Here is a 17466-nt window from a genome sequence, read left to right as displayed (position 1 = left end):
AACAGAGAGAGAGGGAGACACAGAATCCAAAGCAGGCTTCAGGCTCCGAGCTGTCAGCACAGAGTCCTGTGTCGGGCTCGAACCCACGAACCGTGAGATCATGACCTGAGCTGAAGTCGGACGCTTAACCGACTGAGCCACCCAGGCACCCCATGACCTGACATTCTTATGTGTCGACTTACCTGCTGTCACAGTTTGCTACTTCTATTTTGCCGGGAGCTCAGACGAACCAGATGACCAGTTATTAAAAAATTATGTAAAAAGTAAGTACAGTGGCTTTGAATAAACCTAAGGAGCTTTTCTTTTGGAAAACTAATGAGCTTTGGGGCACTTCTCTCTCAAATAAATAAACATTTTTTAAAAATTAAAAAAAAAAGAAAAAAGAAAAATAATGAGCTTAAATGAATGGAGTAAGTGACAGCTCTCCTGGATGTTTACCTATCTCCTTCATAATTCCTAATTTTCCTATTCCTGTTAGTTGCCATTGCTGACAACCAAGTTCCAGACACCTGAGCTTTCATCCTATCCCTGCACTGTGGGTAAATCTTTTCGAAGAATTCTCAATGCTTTCTTTCCACACTAGGAAAAGATCAGACTAGAGTGGAGAATTTGCTTTGGACCATAGACTGAATTATTGTCAAATAAGTGATTGGTGTATAATGAAGCAAAATCTACATGTCCACCATTGTCTTGACGTTTGCGAGGGAAACAGAGGGATGGCATGATCACAATCCTTTTGCAACATATGATTTAGTTATTTAGCCCCCATTTATCTCGTTTTTTAAAATTAGAAAACAATTTAAAATAAAATAAAGGGGAAATGTAAGTTACGTAGACCGTAGGTGCCACTGAAATTGAGACAAGCAAATTTACTATGAACTGGAGAAGTTAGGAAAAATTGTGTTAGTTGGGTTTAGAAAAACAAATAGGATTTGAGAGCAACTTCAAGGACAATCATGTCCCTCTACGAACACTTCTCATATCTACTGTCAGAAAAATAATCCAGGCATGATGCAAAATTTATTGATCATTTAGTATTTCTCAGATAGTATAGAAATGACCAATAATACAGCCCCAAGTAATTCGTCATCCATTGGCTGGGGGTAGGAAGTGGTGGTGGTAGACAGACATATACACTAGATGGGACATAGACTGAAAGCAGTAGGGCAGGGGCGCCCGGGTGGCTCCACTGGTTAAGTGTCCGACCCTTGATTTCGGCTCAGGTCACGATCTCACAGTTTGTGGGATCGAGCCTGGTCAGGCTTTGCTCTGTCTGACAGGGAGGAGTCTGCTTGGGATTCTTTCTCTCCCTCTTTCTCTGTCCCTCCCCCCGCTCACGTGTACTCACTCACTCACTCACTCACTCACTCACTCAATAAATAAGCATGGCGAGGGGCGCCTGGGTGGCTCAGTCGGTTAAGCGTCCGACTTTGCTCAGGTCATGATCTCACGGTCTGTGGGTTCGAGCCCCGCGTCGGGCTCTGGGCTGACAGCTCAGAGCCTGGAGCCCATTTCGGATTCTGTGTCTCCCTCTCTCTGCCCCTCCCCTGTTCATGCTCTGTCTCTCTCTGTCTCAAAAATAAATAAACATTAAAAAAAAATTAAAAATAAATAAATAAATAAATAAGCATGGCGATTCTCATAAATTTTAAAGAAAAGCTTGGAATAAAGAAAAAGGATGCACTGTAACTCACGTTTTCTGTTTTAACCTTCCACCATCAGTATCTGTTGTTTGAGACTGCAACTTCTCTTCGTCATCTGACTGTGCTGCGTCATTACTACAAGAAGGGGAAGAAATCATTGTAAGAGAAGACATTTTCCCATCACCTCAAACGTCTTATGGATACTTACTATATACTCAGATACTCGGAATAAGAAAAAAAAAAAAGACTATGTTAACATACTTTTTGTAAGTTTCATTTAAATGATGATCCTGAGAAGTTAGACTTGAGAGATCAAATAGAATCTTTAAGCATTGGATAATGTACAAAATGCAAGTGAAAGCAATTTAGGAACTTATGGAAAACCTACTACCAATGAGCCTTTTTGCTGGACAAAACCTGCTGCACAGAAATGACAAATTAACTTTCTCCTAACTCTTCAGGCACATCATGTATTACACTTTATTAAGATTTGCTTTCAAAATAAGTATTCCTTCGATCTACATATATTGCACAGTAAAGTCAATCCCCTTACTCTGAAGCCATTTTCTGACCTACAAAGATAATACAATTACTTTTAAAATCTGTGGCCCTTAAAGCAAGGTTTCAGAACACCAGGTGTTCATTCTGCATGGCTTTTTACCTTTAACATGTTTCAATAATGTCTCTAGTATTATATACATCATTTCAAAAGAGAAACCAAGGAGCGCCTGAGTGGCTCAGTCAGTTAAGCATCCAACTTGATTTCGGCTCAGGTCACGATCTCACAGTTAGTGAGTTCGAGCCCCGTGTCTGGCTCTGCCCTGACAGCACAAAGCCTGCTTGGGATTCTGCGTCTCCTTCTCTCTCTGCCTCTCTCCTGCTGGCGCATGCGCTCTGTCTCTCTCAAAAATAAATAAATCAACATTTAAAAAAATACATAAGAGAAACCAAATACTATGAGATTTAAGATATATACTATTGTCTCTAAATAACTATATGGTCTTAAGAGAACAATGTTGAAGAATACATACATCAACTAACTCTATTTTAATTCCAAATTTAAAAAAAGAAGATTGAATGAAACCACATTAGGGTCTGTTAGAGTTCATAAACAGAGAAATCTTCACCACTCCGAAATACTATGAATAAATAATAACAATAGCCCATACCTTACATATTCCTTAGTTCTTCTCATGATGTGCAGAGTGAGGGGATTAATACCTGTTGGCAGTTTCTCTTCCGCAAGACTCAAAGGGATTTCTTCGCCAGTATCCAGGTTTTTAATCATGACACTGGCTAAAATTTCCTGAGGTAACGAAGAACACCAAGAGGACCTATAATTTAATTATCTTTTTGAGTCTACGAAATCCTCAAACATTTAAGCTAAGGACTTTCTGGATACCTTCAGTACCGTGTACAATACTTTTCAACTTTTTCAGTGAGATACAATTCACACACTGTAAAACGTACTCATTTAAAGTATATACAGTTAAATGATTTTGAGTAAAATCGGAGTTGTGCAACCATCACCATTATTTAAGTTTAGAGCATTTCCACTACCTCAAAAAGAAACCCCATGCCCATTAGACAGCATACCTCATTCCCCTCTCCTCCCAGCCCCTGGAAACCACCAATCTGATTTTGTCTCCGTGGTTTGCCTATTCCGGACAATTCATATAAATCAAAACATACAGTACGTGGTCTTCTGTGACGGGCTTCTTTCACTTAGGACCATATTTTTAAGGTTCATCCACACTGCAGCATGTTTCAGAACTTCACTCTTTTTAATTGCCAAAAAGAAGTGCCATGTGCCCTTGTTGGGATGAGCACTGGGTGCTATATGTAGGGGATGAATCAATGACTGGATTCTCCTGAAATCATTATCGCACTAGATGCTAAATGACTTGGATGTTAATTTTTAAAAAATTAAAAGAAAATAGTCCACATGGATAGGATATACCACATTTTATTTATCCATTCATGAGCGATGAACGTTTGTGTTGCTTCCACACTTTGGCTATTATGAATTTTGTGTGTGGACATAGGTTTTCATTTCTCTTTGGTGTATACAGAGGAGTGGAATTGCTAGGTCACGGTAACTCAATGTCTAATATTTTGACGAACTGCCAAACTGCTTTCCAAAGTACAATAGGTTTTTAAAATGTGTTTAAATGAAATGAAAACTGGAGCGCCTGGCCGGCTCAGTCAGTGGAGCATGTGGCTCTTGATCTCAGGCTTGTGAGTCTGAGCCCCACGCTGGGTGTAGAGACTACTTAAACTTAAAAATTAAAAAAAAAAAAATCTTCAAAAAGAAGAAAAGAGGGGCGCTTGGGTAGCTCAGCTGGTTAAGCATCTGACTCCTGATTTCAGCTCAGGTCATGATCTCGCGGTTTGTGAGTTCGAGCCCCGCATCAGGCGCTGCACTGACAGCAAGGAGCCTGCTTGGGATTCTCTTCCTCGCTGTCTGCCCCCTCCCCCGCACTCTCTCTCTTTCTCAACATAAATAAACTTGAAAGGAAAAGACACATGGACACTCAGATTTTGCTTCCAAACTTCATTCGGAATAAATTGGCCAAAAGATGTATACTAAATTTTAATGGTAAGAAGCACTGAGTCTGTAGTGTATATTACCTAACAAGTATAAAAACATATAACTATAATTAACATCAAGTTCTTTTTAAGCCCACTTGCTATAAAACTTGAGCCTTGTTTTCAACACATTTATTCTATCATAATTATATAAAAAGGCAAGTTTAAGTTACAGTTGCAAACCCTAGCATATTAAAGAAACAAAAATGGGGCACCAGTCAGTAGAGGATGCGACTCTTGATCTTGGGGTTGTGACTTTGAGCCCTATGTTGGGTGTAGAGTTCACTTAAAAATAAACACATAAATAAATAATCTTTTAAACTAAGAATATCATCATGGGGCGCCTGGGTGGCTCGGTCGGTTAAGCATCTGAGTTCAGCTCAGGTCATGATCTCACAGTTTGTGAGTTTGAGCCCCGCATCAGGCTCTGTGATGACAGCTCAGAGCCTGGAGCCTGCTTTGGATTCTGGGTCTCTCCCTCTCCCTCTACCCCTCCTCCCCTCATGCTCTCTCTGTCTCAAAAAGAAATAAACATTAACCTAAGAAAATCATCAATTTTCATTTTTTCTTCTACATATGTTTTTGCTTAACGGCAATAAACTTAAAAAAATTTTAATCCTGGTAAAATACACACAGTATAAAATTTACCATTTTAACCATCGTTGTATAGTCATATAGTTCGTTGTATAGTTCAGTAACATTAAGCACATTCACAATGCTGTGCAACCATCACCACCATTCATCTCAAGAACTTCTTCAACTTCGCATTATGATTTTTGTACTTTATGTTTTTGAGAACAACAACAAAAAAAATCTAATTATACCTCATCAGTAAGCTCTCTCCCAGAGTTGGATCTAGGTCTCTGAGGGCCCATCACTTCACCTGCTATGGTCTGCCCATCAGGTGCTTTTCCATTTTCCTAAAATTATAATTTCATAAATAGAAAGTAGATGGAGTCAATTTCTATAAATACTCAATTATTCATTACCACACACAGTTCTAAAGAATTCCATAATTCAGATAATGGAGGCTACTGAAAATTTAAATGAAACACTCCATTTCAGTCCTTTATTATTCCCAGCATGCTGAAAAACATTAGGTATCAAAACCATTGCTGCCCATGAAATAATGTCTTAGTAGTCTTGAAAGCAAATAGATGTTCTATTTGAACCTGACCCAAAAGCAGTTCTCTACTAGGAGAATGCCAGCACTAACAATGCCATTAATCAGGGCTATATGTACGCATATCTCAAAGGCAGGGGCTGGCAAACTTTTTCTGTAAAGAGCCAGATAGTAAATATTTTAGGCTTTTTGCTTCATATGTAGTTTCTGTCATGTATTCTTTTTTTTTTTTTTTTTTTTTTTTTTAAACAGCTCTTTAAAAATGTAAAGACTGGAGTCAGTTGAGCGTCTGACTCTTGGTTTCGGCTCGTCATGATATCATGGTTTGTGGGTTCGAGCCCCTCATCGGGCTCCACACTGTCAGTATGGAGCCTACTTAGAATTCTCTCTCTCCCTCTCTCTCTCTCTCTCTGCCCCTCCTCTGCTCACTCTGTCTCTCTCAAAGTAAATAAACTTAAAAAAAAATGTAAAGACCATTCTCAGTTTGGGGATCCTATAAAAACAGGCGATTGCCAGTCTTTGCTCTAAGGCACCAAAGTGCGTATCTCCGAGTCTGCTAACCTGCCCCAACCACAGCTACCACGTAAGTAAGCCTTGAGTCCCAGAAACCGGCCATGGTAAATATACATGCCATCAGGTCCTTTCTATTGCCTCATATATGGATATATAGCCTAGTACATGAAGTTTTTGTTCATGATTATATAAAGGAAATTGTAATTTGACCACAATTATAAATAACTTTGACCACTATAGGTCAGGTAAATGAAGATTGTAGTTGATGTTTATTAGTATTACAATAGTATCACAAAATGCAGCATTCTTTCGTTATTTTAATTGTCTACTGAATGCCAGGTGCTTGGCACACATTAGCTCATTTCATCCTTTAAGACACCTTCAGGGAAGGTTTTCCCCTCATCTTATCCATGGGCCATCTGAAACTCAGATATTAATATAGCTTTGCTAGAATCACTGAGCTATGCAGTAGCAGAGCTGGCAAAGGGACAGAAGAAAGCCAGGTTTAGGGACAAGGAAATCATTTTGCCTGAAGAAAGAAGGCTCAAAAAGCAACAATCCAGCCAGCTGCAGAAAGTTGTTTACGCTTGTATCAAATACAACATGAATTCACCAACCTGAGCAGTAACTATTTTATCTCCACTGGTAGCACTCGCCAAATCAAGAGAAGGCTGAGAATCCTTGACTGTATTCTCTGAAGCCATGTTCGTACTTAGGAGAGTATCAGATGTAATATTCTCTTTGGGAACTGCAATGATGATGATGATAATAATAATGATGATGATGACAATGGCAACAACTAGTATTTATACAGGACCTTATATATAGCTTGAAAAGTGCTTTAACCTTTGTCTGATTCTTACGACAATCCCACGAGGAAAGTGGTTTTATAATTCTCATCTTATATATGGGGACACCAGCGTTCAAACAAGTTATTTAAATTCTTCAAAGCTATACAACTTACACATGAAGAGATCTAAGTCTTGAATGCAAATCTTAAGTCCCCAATGGAAACGGATTTCAAAGTTTGAAGTCTGCTGAAATGTTCTGTTCGAGTATAGTAATGTAACTTACTACCAATGTAAAACACTGTCACTTTTAATTACTAAAATAACTTTTAGAACTTGGTCATGGTCATCAACATGGTTGTATATAGTATAAACTGAAATAAAATTGGAAAGTTAAATAGTTTCAACTCCAAAATCTCCCCACCAAAAGTTATTTCTCAGTTAATACTTGCCATCTAGATCAGGTGTTTTAAGGGCCTCAAACTCCAATTCGCTTTTCTTTTTTCTTGGTGGCGGAGCAGGTCGAGATGGAGGTGGGGGTCTAGGAGGTGGGAAATTAGTTGGAGGGGGAGGGCGTGCCGGAACAGGCTTCTTTGTACTAGCCACTATATCAGGTTCCGGAGTAAGTTGTCTTGGGGGTTTGGCAGGAGCCACTTCTTCCATGGCAGCAAAATCTTTAGTAGATAAAGAGTTTGAGGACACAGGTTCTAGAACATCACTTCCTTTGACTTCCACGGCTTCCTTGTTCAATACTTCTGCTTCGCTTTCAGGCACGTTATGCTGCTCAGCTGAACTTATTTCAGTTAACTTTGTGATTTCATCTATTGACTTCTCACAGGTGTCATCAGAAGGAAAACATCTATTTGATTCTAATTCAGTTTCTTCTATTGCATTTTGACTCTCTGCCTTTTTGGAATCTTCCTGCAGGACTTGATCTATGGCTAACAGTCCAGGTATGTTGCTAAGATCTGATCCAGCTCCAACAGGACTGGCAGTAGCCTGATCAGAGTGTCCTTTTCCTTTGGAATCCGAAGAGTCATCTTCAAGCTGTAGTACTTTCTGACTCTCCTCAATAATACTTTCAATAATCTGGTGAAAGGTTCAAAAGCAGCTTTTAAAAAATGAAGGTATTTATAAGAACATAGTAACAGCTAATCATTTACATAGTACTTAGTATGTGCCAGGGCATGTTCTTAACACTTTACACATTTTAATCTTCACAATAACCATATGAGATAGCACTCTTAATGTCATTATACAAATGAAGGAACAGAGCATAGAGGGATCAAGTGACTTGTCTGGGGTCACAGAGCTAGTAAGTGATGAAGCTGGCAAAACTCCAGGGAGTTTGGTTCTGGAATCTGTACTCTTACACCATTACAGAAGGGAATCCGTTAGTAGGTATAATCACAACAGTTCAACCAACCCTGTAAAGTTCAAACCTAAATTTACATTCACACTCCTGACGTCCTAGTGCACGTACATATTTATGCCAAGTTAGCTTTAGTAACAACCTGTTGCTTTGAGCCTAGTTAACAAAACCATGAGAATCAAAACCACCTAGTGCAAGAGTTCAAACTGTTTAGTTCTGAACTTAAGCCTATGACAGAAAAAGCCAGCAGGTGCAGAGAGATTAACATTCTTAAACAAACTACACCTAATACTCCAATATTCAGAGAAACAGTAGGACTACAAAAAGGGTTCAAACACTCAGCTCACTTTGCTTTTTTCCCTTTTATTTCTTGCCTGTAGCTGAAAAATACAGACAGGGTTTCTATATCTTCTAACATTTGGAAACAAAGATGTTCTCTATCCAGCGCTGCCATTATTACCACTTAAAAACTCCCAGTCCACTTATCTTTCCACCAGGCCCAACCATGGATGACGTCCACTTTCTCAATTCCTCGGCTCCAGAAAGTTAACAGAACGTGTCACAGAACCATCCTGATGTGGCGTACCACAAATTCACGCTGACTTCAACTGGATAGGACTGCTGCTCAACAATATTCCTCCCTGATTTCCCAGCACGGTCCACACATTAATTGGTCTCAACCTTCACATTTTTATCCTCATCCTACCACACTTTTACCAGAGGGATATTAACTAGAGTCCACCTACTTTGTCGATTAGGGGGTTACCGAGCGCTGAGTACCCTAGTGATAACAGAAGCCAGCGGGTTGAAGAAAGAATAAGAGGTGGACAACACAGAGATAGCCAGCATGATGTAGGTTTTCCCAAAGCTTGGCTGTAAGCGGAAGAAGCTGCAAGAAAGTGACCCAGCACTTTTATAAGCTGAGGGGAAGGAGCCAATGGAAAGGAAGATAAGAAAGTTCTGGAGAAGAAGGGAAAGAGGGTCTCTTGTGTATTAGACCAGTACACGTATTTCCCATTTTATCATCACATAGGCCTTGACGTAGCTGGATTATCTCCCTTCTACGGAAACAAGAATCTGAGGTAAAGCCATTAAGAATTTTGTCCAACGTCCCACAGCTAGTAAACTACAAAGTCAAAACTGAAATGCAGGTTTTTCTCAAAAATCTAGTGGGTTTTTTTTTTTAATGTTTATTTTTGAGAGAGAGAGAGAGAGAGAAAAAGAGCAAGCACGGGAGGGGCAGAGAGAGAGGGAGAGACACAGAATGTGAAGCAGGCTCATGAGCTGTGAGATCATGACCTGAGCCGAAGTCGGACACTTAACCTACTGAGCCACCCAGGCGCCCCCAGGCTTCTTAGTCTCTAATGTGTACATGAAGCAGCTTATCTGCTGAAAGTGAGAAGGATATAAGTGGGCACAGTGAATGTGAGATGACTGTAAAGGTCTGAAATAATCACTATGCATAATGGAAAGACTGACACCAGAAGAGGGGTTAAAACAAGGTTAAAAATCACAGGTCTTCTCTAATCCCTTATATGAGAACAATTTCTCCCTTGACTGGACTCTACCCTTCTTACCGTTCAGTACAGTGTGAACTATAATATAAACACAAGGTGGTATATGGGTTAGCTCTACATAAATACTTTCTCCATGGCAGATAAACAGCTCTTGAAAAATAAAGTCCGTGTTGTCTTCCTCCTGATATGCCCCCATAGCACCTACTAACAGTCCCAAGCTCTGCTTCAGGAGGTAGCAAATAGGGGAAAGACCCAGAGAACAGTGAGGATTAAGACCAACAATGGAGATGATCGTGCTAAGGCAACTGTTGGCTTCCTATCACCCCCCTGCTTTTCCAGTGACTGTACAATAGAAACCAGATGTGTTAGTATGACATAAGAGGCATTCCCATAATTTGGCCGGGACTTTGGTCTCTATTCTCATCTGCAAACATGCTGCATGTTTCTCCATGCCTTTGGTTATGCCTTTCAACTCCCATCTTTGCCTGCCCAAATCTTATCCATTCATCGAGAACCAGCTCAGATGTTACTTCCTCCATGAAGTCTTCCTCATTCCTATCCTCGAGCAGGAAGTAAAGTCTCCCTTTCTGTTCTTATAATAGTTTGTAAGTCTACTTGAACACTTTTTACATTCAGTTTTGTGTTTATCTAATTTCCTCTATTAAAATGTAAACTACTGGGGACAGGGATTGTGTCGTGCCTGGTGCAGTGTATATCCCACAGCCTTTATCATTCATATGTGATACCTAAATTGATCGAAAAAACTAGAGCTTAAAAAGTGAGACCTAGTCTTGAGCCTCACTCAACCTCTCCAGTGTTTACTATGTTTTTCAGTTTCTAAACTACTTAAAAATCATTTCTTGGCCACTATTAGTTACCCATTTGCATCCTAAGAAAAAATTCTTAAAAAGGAAAAGAAAAACTCTAGTGGAAAACACAGAAACGTTCCAAGTTTTCAACAATAAAAATGGGCTAGATACATTGTAATATATTTGCTTGACAGAAACTGACACATGAAATAAAAACTGAGTATTGAGACTGTGTGATGAAATATGATGAAAAGTAATAATGGCAAGAGGAAAAGGTAAAATATAAAATTCTATCTACACTACAATTAGGTAAAAAAAAAAAAAAAAGGCAAGCAAATGGGTGAGAACCAGAAAGGAATGCTGAAAAATTAAGATGGCTGTTTGTTACAATGTAGAACTATGGACAATTTCTGATTTAAACAGAAAAAAAAGGGTATTGCTCATATCTTACTTATGCTGATACACAATACGTTTCTCCCAAAAAAAATTCCTTTTAAGGGGGGAAGTATGATCACTATTGAAATATGGAGTCCATTAAATTTATAAATTCCATAAGGGTAGAACAATGGATCTTCACTGGGGGGTGATTTTGCCCCCATACTCTTCCCCAGACATTTGGTGATGTCTGTAAGGCATTTTTAATTGTTGTGATGGAGTGGGGGTAGGGAGGAATCTATTGATATCTAGTGGGTAGAAGCCAGGAATGCTGCTAAATATCCTACAACGCATAGAATAGTCTCCCCTTCCCTCTGCAACAAAGAATTATTCAGCCTAGGGGCGCCTGGGTGGCTTAGGCAGTTAAGCATCTTGATCTCAGCTCAGGTCTTGATCTCAAGGTTGTGAGTTCAAGCCCTGTGTTGGGCTCCACGCTGGGCGTGAAGCCTACTACAAAAAAAAAAAAAAATTATTCAGCCCAAAGTGTCACTGTTGAGAAACTCTGGGATAGAGAATGTGTCATTTTGCTGGTATCCAGAAACCCACTGGCTAGAACGGGGCCAGGGGCACAGAAAATACTCAAAGTAACATAACTGAACAAACACACAGCATCCTTTCTCCTTGGGTTTTATCCTGATACTGTGAACTACCCGTGGTCAAAATTTTTATCTTGTGTTCTGTCCCTTCTAGTAAACCAAACTCTGAAGCTTTTTTTTTTTTTTTTTTTTACTGTTTATTTATTTATGGGAGAGAGACAGAGCACAAGCAGGGAAGGGTACAGAGAGAGGGAGTCACAGAATTGGAAGCAGGCTCCAGCCTGAGCTGTCAGCACAAAGCCTGATGTGGGGCTTGAACTCACAGACTGTGAGATAATGACCTGAGCTGAAGTAAGATGCTCAACCGACTGAGCCACCCAGGCGCCCCCAAACTCTGAAGCTTTAAAGCATCAATTCTATAAAAGGTATTGAAGGCACTATCAGAGTAATGATTTCTTATAACCTCTAACTCATAAAGACATCAGGATTTGTTGCACTGAGCGTTTCAATACCTTTAACTCTTGGTAGTAACCTCAAGAAGAGCTGTTCTGGGGTGCCTGGGGGGCTCAGTCAGTTAAGCGTCCAACTCTTGATCTCGGCTCAGGTCACGATCTCATGCTTTGTGAGATGGAGCCCTGCGTCGGGCTCTGTGCTGACAGTGCAGGTTCTCTCTATACCTCACCCTCTGCCCCTCCCCCGATCTCTCTCTCTCTCAAAATAAATAAACTTAAAAAAAAAAAAAAGAATAGTTGTTCTGATAATGGCCTCCAAGAACAGCTTATTCTAATACAAATACAAGCATAAAAAATAAAAACACATTACATTTTTCTAAATACTGTTTCAAGGAAAAATTATTGATTAGTTCGATTATAAAATGACCTCTAAAAAGCCTGATGTGTCTTCAATCAGAAACTCAAGATTCAAAGAACATTTACTGAACATCCAGCAAGTACACAGCACTATACTAAAAGAATATAGAAAACTTTTCCACTTTAAATATATCATATAAATAGAATATCTGTTAAACTAATACTGACATTATATCTTACTAACCTTTTTAGACACATCTTGTTTCAATTCTTGTACAGGAGACTCATTTCCAATTTTGTATGCAGTATTCTCAGTTTCCTATATTAAAAAGAAAAAGCAGAGACCAAATGATGACGTCCTTTCTTTAAAATTCTGTTTAAGGGGTGCCTGAGTGGCTCAGTCGGTTAAGCGGCCAACTTCAGCTCAGGTCACAATCTTACAGTGTGTGGGTTCAAGCCCCACATCGGGCTCTCTGTTCTTTAGCGTGGAGCCCACTTCGGATCGTCTGTCTCCCTCTCTCTCTCTCTCCCTCAAAAATAAATTTAAAAACATTAAAATTCTTTTTAAGATGGGTACAAATTAGAAAATACAGCATTGATAAAGCAAAGGCCCATAGAGCTTAGATGTTTGTATACTGAAGACGGCCCAGAGATTTTATGTCAACTGGGACAATCTGATTTGTGTAAGGTTACCAATCAGCAATTTTCTATTTTTGTACAGCAATCAGATATTTTCCTTTAAAAGTGCCCCTCTTTTTAACATTAAAAACCATACCAGAAGATAAGAACTACCAAGTACCTCTGTAGCTTAAAAAGATTCAGGATTTAAACAAAGGGTTGAGGGGTGCCTGGGTGGCGCAGTCGGTTGAGCGTCCGACTTCAGCCAGGTCACGATCTCCCGGTCCGGGAGTTCGAGACCCGCGTCAGGCTCTGGGCTGATGGCTCGGAGCCTGGAGCCTGTTTCCGATTCTGTGTCTCCCTCTCTCTCTGCCCCTCCCCCGTTCATGCTCTCTCTCTGTCCGAAAAATAAATAAAAACGTTGGAAAAAAAATAAACAAAGGGTTGAGTCAGAATTGTTCTTTTTCCCAGAGTATTGCTCCATAAATATGCATAAATATAAAAGTACATAATGCAGAAAACCACATTCAGAGAATAGTTTTCTTAAAAGCTCTACATGTTTTAGATGAAAGCAATCAAGACAAGAAGTTAAATCAAGTCCCCCCAAACAGTAAGAGATGAAAAAAATTAAACCCACCAAAAATACATATATATCTACGTATACATTCATATACACATACGTACATATATATATATATTTGGGAGGTCAGAGACGGTAGAAATGGATACAGTTTTTCTGCTGGAAAAAAATTCTGGTAAAATAAGACAATCGTACATTTGCAAATGTAGCATAGTATTTATCTCCATCCTAAATTGTCACTACATTTACAAAAGTATAGCAATTTGAGTGCTACTAACAACACTAAGAAAAAAACTTTTCATGATTTTTATATACAACATAGTTAAAAAAAGTCACTATAACCATTTTTGACAGATAAGCAACCTAAGGCACATAAGGATGTATGTAAGTATCAAGGTAGCACTTATACAAGTATTAGGATATGATCATGATCGGTGCCGTGATAAAATTACTCCAGATCAATATAATGCTGAAGATTTAATGTGCTAGAGAAATTTATGTAGAACTTCTGATATCTTCAAGCTTAAAAGCTGTTTCATGGAATTTTAAGTGTCAGGTAAAACCCAAACTATCACAACCCATGAGGGCCTACATCTTTGACATCTATATTTCTCACCTCCCTTGTCCACCACAACCCCACAATTACATTTTGGCCAACTGGATGGTTCTTTACCATCCTTAGAGCGATAGCTCAAGTGTTTTTAGAAAAGGGTGCCTGGGTGGCTCAGTTGGTTAAGCATCTGTCTGACTCTTTTTTTTTTTTTTAATTTTTTTTTCAACGTTTTTTATTTATTTTTGGGACAGAGAGAGACAGAGCATGAACGGGGGAGGGGCAGAGAGAGAGGGAGACACAGAATCGGAAGCAGGCTCCAGGCTCTGAGCCATCAGCCCAGAGCCCAACGTGGGGCTCGAACTCATGGACCGCGAGATCGTGACCTGGCTGAAGTCGGACGCTTAACCGACTGCGCCAGCCAGGCGCCCCGCATCTGTCTGACTCTTGATCTCATCTCAGGTCTTGATCTCAGGGTCATGAGTTCAAGCCTTACAGAGGACTCTCTGCGCTGGGTCTGAAGCCTACATTAAAACAAACAAACAAACAAACAAACAAACAAACAAAAAACGCTTTCCCTAACCACCTTAAAATAGCCTTACCTGCTTAACTTTCTATCACATTATCATATTTTCTGTTTCTTCATTGCAGTTATCACCATCTGCAACAACCTTGTTTACTTGTTTGTTTATTTATTTTTTTTGTCTCTTCCCTGCCCCACTAAAACGTAAGCTCTATGAGAACAGAGACTTTTTCTGTCTACCACTGCACAGCCAGTACCTAAAAGAGTGCTGGGCAAAAGTAACCATTTGCTAAATGAATGCTGAGTAACACATGCCTCTGGCTTTTCTTCAGTAAATACACATATCTTAAGTTTACATATCCTTTAATCAAATCCTGGTTTTAAACTAAAAAAGAACAACTCTAATCAAAACCAATTAGTAAGATAATCTTGACAAGACCAGGGAGAGAGAATACTTGAAAGCTGATGGTCATTAAGAACAGTTGATGAATATTAGAGAAACACCTTCAGCTGTCGTATGAATTAAGTATATTTATCCAATTATCCTCCAATAATTGTTTATTAATAGGAAAATCGGAAGCACTGCACAACATAATCCCATGGGTATGTTTCCTAAGTTAACCAAAGCAAAAATACACACTCATAATTCCTGTACCTCGATTTAATTTGTTTTAATTAAGTATTTACAAGGGTCACAGATTAACACTCTCACACTGATCAAAACTGCCAAGCAGTGGGGCACCTGGGTGGCTCAGTTGATTATGTGCCCGACTTTGGCTCAGGTCATGATCTCAGGTCATGAGTTCGAGTCCTGCATTGGGCTCTCTCCTGTCAATACAGAGCCTGCTTTGGATCCTCTGTCCCCCTCTCTCTCTCTGCTCTACCCCACTCTCAAAAATAAACATGAAAAAAAAACTGCCAAACTAAGCAGCGATTGCACTTCTATCTTACTTGGCTTTAACAAAACTCTCCTGGACTTTGAACCTTTGAAAGGTATCAACCTCTATAAGGTAAACTGTGATTAAGTCACAAGTTTAATGGAGTGATATGGCACCTACCAGAGAATCTAATCTCCAGAGAAGTTAATCAGAAGATTTCTCAGTAAAACCTAATTTGGGGTTTATATAGTCATCTATGACTCTCAGTGGTGTGTAAGGTCCAGGTCCTTCCCCTGGCATCTTGATCAGGCTTGGGAGATGAAACAATGGAAGCCAAAAATGTGCCTGCAGACAACCAACACCAGCTTAGACTGCACACACTCCTCACTTACCACCTCCTTCTGGAGATGGGCCTGCCCCATTACTAAAGCACAGGGCCTACTAAATCCCAGCTTCCCACCATTAGGCGGTTTCTTGAACCCCTGCCGATCACAACCTCAGAAACACACGTCCTTAAAAGGTATGGTAGATCATTCAACTTCTAGTCATTCACACCACGGTTTCCCTCCACGTCTGTTGGATATTAGAGCTGTGTGGACCCTCCTCACAGTATTCAGTTCTATGACTAGAGCTTTTAATTTTAATAAGCACATCCAACAAAAGACTAATCATTTTCACAAATCATTTGTACAAAAGTAATCTACACTCAAGGAAATCTTCATTATTATTTACTAAAGAGTAAGCTAAAAATGTTAGTTATTGAGGCATCTGGCTGGCTTAGTTGGTGGAGTATGCAGCTCTTGATCTCAGGGCTGTGAGTTCAAGCTCCGTGTTGGGTGTAGAGAATGTTTAAACAAACTTACAAAAACTCATTAAAAAATAAAATAAAATAAAAATGCTAGTTATTAAAAAATTCAGGTCACTTCTGGTTTTTAGTAGTGAGGAATGGGAAGGTATTAACAGTGACTAAAGTGAAATTTTATTTATTTTTAAAAATTTATTTATTGCTTTTTTTTTTCTTTTTTTTTTTAGTAATTTCTACCCTCAACGTGGGGCTCAAACTCAAGACCCTGAGATCAAGAGTCCCATGCTCTTCCGACTGAGCCAGCCAGGTGCCCCAAAAATGAAATTTTAAAAAAACGTTTTAGAGATGTGATCTCTACTCTTTTTTGCTGAGAAAAGTTAAAAAACAAAAACAAACAAAAAAAAACAAGAAACAACTCTTAAATAGTGGTCATGTCCATCCACCGATTCCTATCAATGTGATCCCTTTGTCCAAGTCTCAAGTCTTGACATTCTAATTGCCTCTTAACAGCTCTCAGCACTTAGTCTCTTCCCTCCAAACTGTCTCCCACCCTTCCACCACTTATCTTTCCATTAATTCCTCCATAAAAAAACAAAACAAAACAAAACTCTGAAGAGCACAACTGTAAGACGTATAAAACCTGACTTTTAAAATGTCTTGCTTCAAAATTTTAAAGCCCAGAGTTCTTAACCTGACATTCAAGGTTGATCGAAATCTGGCCCCACTTTACTTCTCCATCATTTTACCACTGAAACGTTTACATGGGTCACGCCAGTCTTTCAATGCTCCCAGCAAATTCTATACCTTTGCATCGTGATGAGCTCATGCTACTGCCTAACATACAATGCTTTCCCAGTTTTTCTCTGCCTATGCAGATTTCTCCCAATTTTCAAAGCCAGGCACAAGTTCTACCTCTTCCCTGAAACTTTCCCTGATACACCAGGTACCTGTGCTCTCATGATTGTTCTATCTTCCCTTCCCCTTCCAAACTCGTTGTGGCACTTCAAGTTTATTCTATTCTACAAATCATCAAAAATCATCTATTTTGATTCTACAAATCATCAAAATTTTCTTTGGATTGCTTAAAATATCAATAGGTATGCTGCTATACATGATATGCATTCAATAGTCGGAGTACATTCACACCACAGACTACCATTTAACAATACAAAGGAATAAACCGTTGATAACACGCAACGAATTGGATCTCAATCCTTTGAGCCAATCTCAAAAAGTCACACACTATATGACTGAAATTATAGGACATTCTCAAATGACAACATTACAGAAATGGAAAAGAGCTTACGGGCTGCCTGAGGTTAGGGATGATTTGAGGTAGATGGCGGGTGTGACTTTTATAAAAGGGTACATAGCTCAA

At 39.3% G+C, this 17466-nt stretch overlaps 1 protein-coding gene across 4 annotated transcripts in view; it reads right to left on the bottom strand.

Moving 5' to 3' along the window:
- WDR44 (WD repeat domain 44) overlaps positions 1–17466 on the bottom strand; it is an 80188-nt gene that overhangs the window by 32343 nt on the left and 30379 nt on the right. For 3 of the 4 annotated variants that reach the window (XM_011279445.4, XM_045050328.1, XM_011279447.4), the window contains exons 3-8: positions 12379–12453; positions 7109–7745; positions 6486–6616; positions 5057–5152; positions 2813–2949; positions 1695–1778 (exon numbers count right to left, since the gene is read on the bottom strand). In XM_011279445.4, coding sequence (XP_011277747.2) covers positions 1695–1778; positions 2813–2949; positions 5057–5152; positions 6486–6616; positions 7109–7745; positions 12379–12453 — 1160 coding nt within the window. The remainder of the gene's footprint in view (positions 1–1694; positions 1779–2812; positions 2950–5056; positions 5153–6485; positions 6617–7108; positions 7746–12378; positions 12454–17466) is intronic. The other variant, XM_045050329.1, reaches the window with a different exon arrangement.

The sequence above is a fragment of the Felis catus genome, chromosome X (assembly GCF_018350175.1).
Source record: "Felis catus isolate Fca126 chromosome X, F.catus_Fca126_mat1.0, whole genome shotgun sequence".
Taxonomy (NCBI): domain Eukaryota; kingdom Metazoa; phylum Chordata; class Mammalia; order Carnivora; family Felidae; genus Felis; species Felis catus.
This window is presented reverse-complemented; position numbering and strand designations above follow the sequence as displayed.